The sequence below is a fragment of the Anolis sagrei genome, chromosome Y, assembly GCF_037176765.1.
Source record: "Anolis sagrei isolate rAnoSag1 chromosome Y, rAnoSag1.mat, whole genome shotgun sequence".
Taxonomy (NCBI): domain Eukaryota; kingdom Metazoa; phylum Chordata; class Lepidosauria; order Squamata; family Dactyloidae; genus Anolis; species Anolis sagrei.
In genome coordinates, this window is record NC_090035.1 from 45,432,773 (window position 1) to 45,442,992 (window position 10,220).

At 44.5% G+C, this 10,220-nt stretch overlaps 1 protein-coding gene across 1 annotated transcript; it reads left to right on the forward strand.

The window, feature by feature from the left end:
* Positions 1 to 751: 751 nt before the first annotated feature.
* LOC137095705 (kelch-like protein 10) lies at positions 752 to 9,826 on the forward strand. Its single transcript, XM_067462505.1, has 4 exons — positions 752 to 1,243; positions 4,761 to 5,378; positions 7,494 to 7,643; positions 9,405 to 9,826. The coding sequence occupies exons 1-4, from the start codon at positions 824 to 826 to the stop codon at positions 9,777 to 9,779; spliced, it is 1,563 nt and encodes a 520-aa protein (XP_067318606.1). The 5' UTR covers positions 752 to 823; the 3' UTR covers positions 9,780 to 9,826.
* The last annotated feature ends 394 nt before the right edge of the window (positions 9,827 to 10,220 follow it).

Here is a 10,220-nt window from a genome sequence, read left to right on the forward strand (position 1 = left end):
GAAGCAGTCCTTGACTCTGGTCACTGTTAGGAATGGTGAGAGTTGAAGTCTAAAACACCTTGAGGGAGGGCCGAAGTTGGTCCATGAAACATGTCAACTTCAAGACTTGTTTTATAAAATTGGGGGGGGGGGGGTGTTATCACTCCATCTTCCAATCAATCGGTGTCCTTAAGGATGCCTTTATTACCTCCCCTCTGAAAGTGGTACCTATTTATCTACTCACATTTCTGCTTTTGACCTGCTAGGTGGGCAGATGAGCAGGAGCTAATGGCGGGTGCTCAACCCCACCCAGGTTTGAACTGCTGACCTTTAGATTGGCAGGATTTTTCTGCAGTACAGCAGTTTAGCCTTTTGTGCTTTGATACTCAATAACATCCTCGGAGATACCACTGAGTTTCTGCAAACTCTATTCTTGCATCCATGCCATGTCAACATACCAAAAGAAATGGGCTCCTTCCACTACATCTATTTGTGTTACTACACACCTGAATCATGGCAGGCTTTCCAGATGATATGCACTGTCTGGAAGGCATTGCTGTGGAAGTAGTCCTGCAGGATATGGATGGTAAGAACTACTTCTGTGGGAATGTGAGTGCATGAGTTCTAATATGATGATGATCACCCAAAAGTGTATTATTGTAGTTTTAGACTCAGCTGGAGAAGCTTAGCAAACCCAGCAATATCCTTTTGAAGGACAGGATTCCCTAAGGTATAAAAGACCAATGAGAAATAGTTTTGTTCTTTTTTTTCCAGAGCTCTGTTCACTAGTAGCTGGAACAACTCAGAGAAGAGAGTGTATAATATCCCCGGCATTACTCCAGACATGATGAAGCTCATTATTGAATATGCCTATACAAGGACAGTCCCCATCACTGTGGACAATGTGGAGAGGCTTCTGGTGGCGGCCGACCAGTTTAATGTGATGGGCATCGTCAGGGCTTGCTCCGATTTCATGAAATGCCAGCTGTGCCTGGAGAACTGCATTGGCATCTGCAAATTCACAGAGTACTATTACTGCCCGGAGCTGCGGCAAGCAGCCTACATGTTCATCCTCCACAACTTCGAGGAGATGGTGAAAGCGTCGACCGAATTCCTGGAGCTGTCAGTCAATGAGTTTAAAGACATCATTGAGAAGGACGAACTCAACGTGAAGCAGGAAGATGCTGTTTTTGAGGCCATCCTCAAATGGATTGGCCATGATCCTCCCAACAGAAAGCAGCACATGGCAGTCCTGCTCCCAAAGGTGAGCCCTTTTGCAAATACTTGTTGCCGTTGCGCTTCCAGATCAGCCACACAGGTCAAAACTAGTCTGAGATTGGAATATCTTAATGTCAAAGCAAATCCACTCATCAATCTTCTCTTCTGCCTGTTCTAGTCTGTTTTAATTAACAGTAGCTCTGCAACAGCCTTTGGAAATTAAAGGAAAATTTGTCCTGGGTTGTCCAAACTTTTTTCGAAGAGGGCAAGATTTAGTGAGGTGAAAATGTGTGGGGACCAACCATTCAGCCTGATATTCTTTGAACCATCAACATTAAATGCAAATTTATTTTATGAAATTTTGCAAATGGCATACTTTTCATTTCTTCCCACAAATAAATCTTAAGTTTTGACCCAAATCACTCTGCCTTTCCTATTAGAAGTCCACATAAAATGAAGAAAAAGTCTGTCTGGAAGATTAAACTTACCTAGGTTCACTTGAAACATTACATATTATTTTACATATTATTCACTAGTAAATGCTCACCATAACTTTTATATTCAAAACATGTGAACAGAAAATAATACTAACAGGTGTTATTCAGAAGTACATAACATTGAGGGCCATGTGAATCCGTGTATCCCTCATTCTTTTGTTTTTCAATTAGTCATCAAAATTAAAAAAACAAAAATATGTTATTTGAATTTGAATCGGATATCAAAAATGAAAAAGGCAGTGTTTTTCATTATTTCAGTTTAGACTTGGATAAAAATATGCAAGGGAAAAAGGGTTACCAGATCGAGTCTGATTTTAATGTTAAATTTGTCAGATATATGAGGCCTTGTTTGATCCTTAATTGAAAAACAAAAGAACTAATGATACATGGATTGGAAAGACTCAGGGCATATTCAGAACAGTGGTTTTGATCAATATAAAATATTGTTTTTGTACGCGTGTATTTTATCCTGTGGCCAACAGTGCTGGCAGGCTGCATATTCTTGATTTTTATGGCAGAGGCTATGGTCCAGTGGAAATTTGAACATGGGATGCAATTGTCCCCCGGGCTGGATTTTGGACATGCCTGGCCTAGGCCTTTCTTACTTGGCACTATCAAATTAAATCAAATCATTTATTTCGGTCATTGACCAGCACAGGAAATAGTCACATTTTCATACAAACTTGGTATGTTTGGTACATTAAAAATATAAATATAACTACTGAAGCACAATATGGGTGAGGGAGCAGAAGGGAAGGGGAAACAGGGTAAAAACATACAATGCCCAGATCCATCACCAAATTGTAGATTCAGAGAAGAAGATTACTGGACACAGTTAACTTTTGGGACTAGTCATTCCCTGACAGATTTTGTATGCTGCTGCACAGAACTTTGCAACATTGTAGGTTGTAGCTGAATTAATATCTGCAAGTAGCATGGAGGTATAAAATTGTCCTGAATGGCCTGGGTGCTTGTATAACAGAGGTAAGATAAGCCTGGCACGGATATCCATTACTTGGCACTAAAATAGCAGCATGTAGACTTCAAGGGAAGGGCATTCCTCAGCCAGAGGCAGTCCTCTCCTATCTCTCCTGACTTTGCACTGCTTACCTATGCGGTCAGTGGTTCCCTTGATGTATGGCAGGAACACTTTTCCTCTGGCTGGATCTTCATCTTGACTCTCGTGGCTTCTTCTGAGTCAAGATGAAGATCCACCCAGAGGAAAAGTGTTCCTGCCATACATCAAGGGAACCACTGACCGCATAGGGAAGCTGATGAGGAAACACAACATACAAACAATCTACAAACCCACCAAGAATATCCAACAAATGCTACGTTCAGCAAAGGACAAGAGGGATCCTCTCACCTCTGCAGGAGTCTACCATATACCATGCAGCTGTGGACAAGTCTACATAGGGACCACCAAATGCAGCGCCCAAACAAGAATCCAGGAACATGAAAGGCACTGCAGACTACTCCAACCAGAGAAATCAGCCATAGCAGAGCACCTGATGAACCAACCTGGACACAGCATTTTATTTGAGAACACAAAAATGCTGGACCACTCTCACAACCACCATGTTAGACTACACAGAGAAGCCATTGAAATCCACAAACATGTGGACAATTTCAACAGAAAGGAACCATGAAAATGAACAAAATTTGGCTACCAGTATTAAAAAATTCTAAAATTGCAACAGCAAAAACAGCAGAGAGAGAAACAGGCAGGGACATCTAATCACCTTTCAAAAAGAGTTTGCTCCAGGCTCAGTCAGCCCATTGTAAGCTAATCAAGGTGGTAAGTTGAAAGATTCACACCTAGCCCAACTTACAAAAGCCCTTTGTCTCACCTTGGTCATTCCACAGATATATAAACCCCTTTTTTCCCAGTTCCAGCAGACCTCACCTCTGAGGATGCTTGCCATAGATGCAGGCGAAACGTCAGGAGAAATGCCTCTAGAACATAGCCATATAGCCCGAAAAAACCCACAAGAACTGAATGATTCCAGCCATGAAAGCCTTCGACAATACTGTTAGGAATGTTGGGAGTTAAAGTACAAAACACCTGTAGGGCCCAAGTTTGCCCATGCCTGCTCTAGAGGAAACGGTTTAGGGCTCTAAATGTCAATACAGGCTCCCTGGATTCACATTTGATTACTGCTAGACTAATGAAGGCACTCTAGTGAGAAGTATTCGTAAAGATATAGGCATCCTAAATGGGGGAAAGGTTGCAACGTAGTAGTAGAATTCCAACTCTCATGTCATGGCTTCCACATCAATCCTTTGCTCCAAAGGTCAGATTAGGAAGTTACAGGAGGAAAAACCTAGTCTTTTTTAATGTTTATTTGCTTTGCTGCCTGCTGAGTGGGAAACATCATGCATCTGGTGGACTATGAAGGTTCATGCCATACTAAATTGGCTAAATCGTCTAGTGTTGCAAGATTCTTGTCACTTTTACTATTTGTCAGAGCAGACAGTGGCAAATGCGTCCTCATTTGTGCAGCTGTCAGGATCTCCCAGTGATTCGTTCTCTCCTGCTGAGCCAAGGCACCAGCCTGGAGGCCATCATGGTTTCCAAAACATCAGAGGAATATACCTGAATAAGCTGTACTTAGGATTTGAGAAGAAGCTGGATTACTAGTAGCTCCCCAACTCTCCCTAAAAGAGCAATTAAAGGTTCCTTGACTCTCAGAGCTGGTCTCTCAACTTCCAGTTAATATGTTATCCGACATAATTTGGTTTTCTAAGAGTCCTATCCTCTGCATGTCACCATTCTAAGAACTGTGACCCCTCTTTGTTCCTAGAGTCATTGCCTCATGGCATGCAGACTTTTCTGTTATTATATTTGCCCAAGGCGGATGTGCCTAGCTTTAGTTCTGCCTTTCCATTTTTCTGAGACTGATGGGCGCTGCTTTAATGCATAAGCCCCATTGTGCCGTGACCACTGGGGCTGATTTCAATTACTGATGGGTAATAAGCCTATCTCACAAAACAAAGACTGGGAAGTTCCTTGGTTTTCATGTTTCCTTTGCTCACAGTCCCATATATCTTCCTCTCCTTTTTCAGGTCCGCCTGGCCTTGATGCATGCCGAATATTTTATGAACAATGTCAAAATGCACGACTATGTGAAAGACAGTGAGGAGTGCAAACCCATTGTTATCGATGCCCTAAAGGCCATGTATGACCTGAACATGAATGGTCCGTCCAGCTCCGATTTCACCAACCCATTGACCCGGCCCCGCCTGCCCTACGCCATCTTGTTTGCTATCGGCGGCTGGAGCGGCGGGAGCCCAACCAACGCCATCGAGACGTACGATGCCCGTGCCGACCGCTGGGTGAATGTCACCTGCCAGCAGGAGAGCCCCCGGGCTTACCACGGTGCCGCCTACCTGAAGGGCTACGTCTACATCATCGGGGGCTTTGACAGTGTGGACTACTTCAACAGCGTCAAGCGATTTGAGCCAGTCAAGAAGACGTGGCACCAGGTTGCACCGATGCACTCGAGGCGTTGCTACGTGAGTGTCACCGTCCTGGAAAACTTCATCTATGCCATGGGTGGCTTTGATGGCTATGTGCGCCTCAACACAGCGGAGAGGTATGAACCCGAGACCAACCAGTGGACCCTGATAGCTCCTATGCATGAGCAGAGGAGTGACGCAAGCGCCACCACGCTGTACGGGAAGGTAAGCAACAATGGCCCATCCCCAGCGTAGATAAAAGTGCCAAGTGCCATGTTGGCCAAGCTGGATAATCCAACCCCAAATTTGAGAGGGTTGTCCCTCCCTCCCTTCCATCCATCCTTCCTCCCTTCCGTTCTCTCTCTCTCTGGGTCTCTAGTGGAATAAATGAAGCCTGAAGGCAGCACTCTCCAGCCTGATTGCCCTTCTACATTGCTTTGTAAAAAAATTGGATGGCCAGTTGGATGTATCCTATGTATTCTCCAGTCTATTATTTGACTTCTGTATCTTTGTATGTCTTCTGATGTCTTTATCTTTGTTTTGTTTTCTGCAGAGCCTATCCCCTTGAATTATTCTAATGTGCAACTGGGTACTTTTTGTGCTTTAGAAAATGAAATGTCCAGCACAAAATGGGTTTCATTATTAACAACTTTATTTATATCTCACCTTTCTTCACCCTGGGCATCATATCAGCAACTGCTTGTTGTGACTCAGCCTGTAGTGACTATGAAAAACGCAGTCAGTGCAAACATTGGAAATGTATTGAAAATAGAGGTTTCCTGCATATTTTTTTCAAAATGAAAGCAACTTGGAAGCTTTCCTCCTAGAGCTGTGACTATCTTGAACTCCATGGTTTTGTATTGATGTGGCATTGAGGGTGTGATGATGGTGGGAGTTTTGTTTTTGTGCTGGGAGAGGCATTTAAGTTCGTTGTGCAATAGTACAATCAAAATAAAGCTATTCTATTCTATTTAAAAGACTTTTCTGGTCCACTTGTAGTGTTGATTATTACTATGATAACTGGTTTGTTTTAACTACTTTATTGACTGCCAGTTGGGTCTTGGGGGCACTGGGTTGCAGTAACTCGCCCCTTCCTGGAGGACTGTTCCCAGATGCTGGGGGACACCTGCTCAAACCCTTACACATTGTCCTGTGGGGTCCTGCAAGATTCTTTTCTCTCCCCTATGCTTTTCAACATCTACATGAAACTGCTGGAAGAAGTCATCCGGAGTTTTGGAGGTGGGTGCCATCCCTTGCAGAAGACGCACAACTCTACTATTTTCCATCTAAATCCAAGGAAGCTCCCTGGATCCTGGACCGGTGTCTGGCAGCTGTGATTGACTGGATGAGAGTCAACAAAATGAGGCTTAATCCAGACAAGACAGAGGTCCTCTTGGTCTGTCACGAGCCCGATCAGAGTATAGGGTAGCAACCTGTGCTCGAAGGGGTTACACTCTCCCTGAAGACACAGGTCCGCAAACTGGGGGTCCTCCTGGACTCAGCACTGATATTTGAAGCTCAGGTATTGTCAGTGGCCAGGAGAGCATTTGCACAGTTAAAACTTGCACGCCAGCTGTGACCTTACCTCTAAAAGCCTGACTTGGCCATGGTGGTCCATGCCTTAGTTACATCTAGAGTGGATTACTGTAATGCACTCTGCGTGAGATTGCCTTTGAAAATGGCTCGCAAATTGCAATTGGGACAAAGATCGGCAGACAGCTTACTAACTGGAGCTAGCTATAGGGAGCATGCCATGCCTCTATTGAAGCAGCTCCACTGGCTGCCAATAAGTTTCCAATCCCAATTCAAAGTGCAGGTTATCATCTATAAAGCCCTACACGGTTTGGGTCCAGCCTATCTTCATGACTGCATATCCCCCCCAACTGGTTCAGGCTCTGATATCTGCCGGGGAGACCCTCCTCTTAGTCCTGCCTCAAGCATGATTGGTGGAGACGAGGGAGAGTGCCTTCTTAGTGGTGGCCCTCCCGGCTCTGAAACACCCTTTTTTCCCCCACAAGTGCACAGCTACGGCATTGTTGCACCACCTCCCTCTGCTTTGCAATATGAGGACTGCAGTCAAAGGAGAAATAAGAGTAGAACAGCTCTATTGGATGCACTGCTGGGATTTTCCTGTCTGTTTAAAGGCATCATGCAATCACGGTTCAAATGCAGTGAAACTCTAGGGCACACCCAACTTTGTGTGATAAGCCCTGACTGAAGGCGATCACATTCCTCTCCTGTATGGTTTTTAAAGCTTTCTACAAAATTGCTTAGAAGCTCAAACTGTTGAAAACTTTGAGCTTCTAATATTTTACTTCCTTTTTATTTCCTTTTTTAAAGGTCTATATTTGTGGTGGATTCAATGGGAATGAGTGCCTGTTTACGGCGGAAGTGTATGATGCTAAGGTTGATCAGTGGAGCTTAATCGCACCCATGAGGAGCAGGCGGAGCGGCATTGGCGTGATCGCGTATGGAGAACACGTCTATGCAGTAAGGCCAGGCTCCTTTTGCTCCTGCAAGTCTTCTTTTTCTCTTGCCTTTTTCTCTCTTCTTCACTCCCTCAATCTGGCAGGCTGCAGGGGCAGGTTGCTCACTGATTGAAAACTTGAGGTTCCTTCCTACCCCAATTATGAGACCATGGTCTTACAGAAACCTTGTACAGAAAGTTAATATTATCATCTCATAGGATAGTTAAGAAGCTAATTCCATGCTAAGATGAAGCCAAAACTGGGAACTTCACTCCCCAAGTCAAGTCAGGTATCCTATATCTCCCCATTTATTGGTGGCAATAAATGTAACGGTATGTGTTGATGTACTCTTATTTATTTACCCTATTTATACCTTGCCTTTCTCTACCCCAAGGGGACTCAAGGTGGCTTACATGTGGCAATTAATCAAATTCTTAAACACATGCAACATTAAGCTTAAAATTCATTGAATTAAAATGTATACATATTTTTAAAATTTAAAATTACATTCAATATTAAAATCACCCCATCCCAGAATCGTAGTTTGAGGCCAATCCGTAGTCATTGCACATATTCCAGTTACATTATATTATAGCACTGCTTCTCTGAAGGCTTGGTCCCAGAGCCAGGTTTGTACTCTCCTTCTAAAGGCTAGGAGGGAGGGGGCTGATCTAATGTTACTAGGGAGAGAGTTCCACAGTTGAGGGGCCACCACTAAGAAGGCCCTGTCTCTCATCCCCATCAGTCATGCTTGTGAAGAAGGTGGGACCGAGACCAGGGCCTTCCCAGAAGATCTTAATCTCCAAGGTGGTTCATAGGGGGAGATAAGTTTGTACAAGTAAACTGGACCGGAACCATTTTGATGTACTCTCATGTCTTCATAGCACCAGTTCTTCTCTTATCGGGCCATTGGTACCAGAAGCAACTTCCTTCCTTTGCCAAACAGTGAGGAAACTGAGGAATTATTTCATTTATTTATTTCAAACATTTGTACCCTGTCCTTCTCAACCCCCAAAGGGGGACTCAGGGTGGCTTGAAACCGGCACAATTTGATGCCCACACATACAAGCAGCATAAAAACACATTACATAATAGGTAAAAACATTAGATTAAAAAGAAAAATCCATTTAAAACAACAACAATAATAAAACATTATTTATAACTAATGATTTATTAACTAAATAGCTGTATCCAAATCCGACTCAGCGACCAATGACCCATCCAAGGCCTGTCCATACTCAGTTCTCCAGGGCATTGTGATTGCTGTCAGCCTGCTACCTGAAAGCCTGGTCCCAAAACCATGTTTTAAGCTTTTTCCTAAAGGAAAGGAAGGATGTAGTTGACATAATTCTGCTGGGATTGTGTTCCACAAGCAGGGGGCCACCACCAAGAAGGCCCTGTCTCTCGTCCCCACCAAGCGCATTCGCGAAGAAGGCAGGATCGAGAGCAGGGCCTCCCTTGATGATCTTAGACTCTGAGGTGGGACATAGAGGGAGATATGTTCGGACAAGCCTCTATTGCTTAGTTGTTGATCTGTATTAAGTTCCATGGAGTGGAGATAGTGCAGCCCTCCAGATCTAACTCTGTATAAAGTAGGCATGGCCCACTTCGGCCTTCTCTCCAAGTGTTTTGGACTTCAACTCCTTGGTCTACACAATAGGACAATGGATAGCTTTGGCTGTTGGACTAGGACCTTGGGATTGAAACACAGAGTTGAGCAATGGCAAAACTGGCCCATGCCTATTCTAAAGCAACCCACATAGTAGTGTTTTGCTCCCTGCAGGTGGGTGGATTCGACGGGGCCAACCGCCTCCGGAGTGCGGAAGCCTACAACCCGGTAGCCAACACCTGGCGGACAATCCCCACCATGTTCAACCCTCGGAGCAACTTTGGCATCGAAGTGGTGGACGACCTCCTCTTCGTGGTGGGTGGCTTCAATGGCTTCACGACCACGTTCAACGTTGAGTGCTACGATGAGAAGACGGACGAGTGGTACGACGCTCACGACATGAGCATATACCGCAGCGCCCTGAGCTGTTGCGTTGTGCCGGGGCTCCCCAATGTCGGGGAATACGCGGCCAGGCGGGACAATTTTGTGGGGTCGACCCCGAGAGATGAGGTCAAGTACTCCTCATCCACCAGCACACTCCCTGTGTGAAACACTCTCTCTGCTTGACTAATAAAGCCCTCTAAGCAAGAACTCTATGCACAGCTGGGTTCATCTTGTCTTTCCCCCCAAAACAGTATGCTAAAAAGTATCATAAATGAACTAAGAGTGTCTTAACAACCCAATTTGTTTATTCTGTAGACAGCCAAGGAACTGGAAAGATGCAGAGGATACTGGCAGGATTGAGAGAAGAGGTACTGTGGGCAAACAATAGGGTTTTGCCATGTCTGCACCTGTTGCTTTGGCACTGAAGGAGTCAGGGAGGATTCTTGAGGGATTCAGAAATACAGAACTTCAGTAAGTAACTTACTACTTACAGTGCAAGAGGGGAAATGTTTGTAAATCATCCTTGTTTTGCTCCTCCTAAGAATTACCTTTCCAGTCTGCCTGTTGAAGAGCCCTTTGCAAGCAGAAAGCTTGCATATTCCTGCA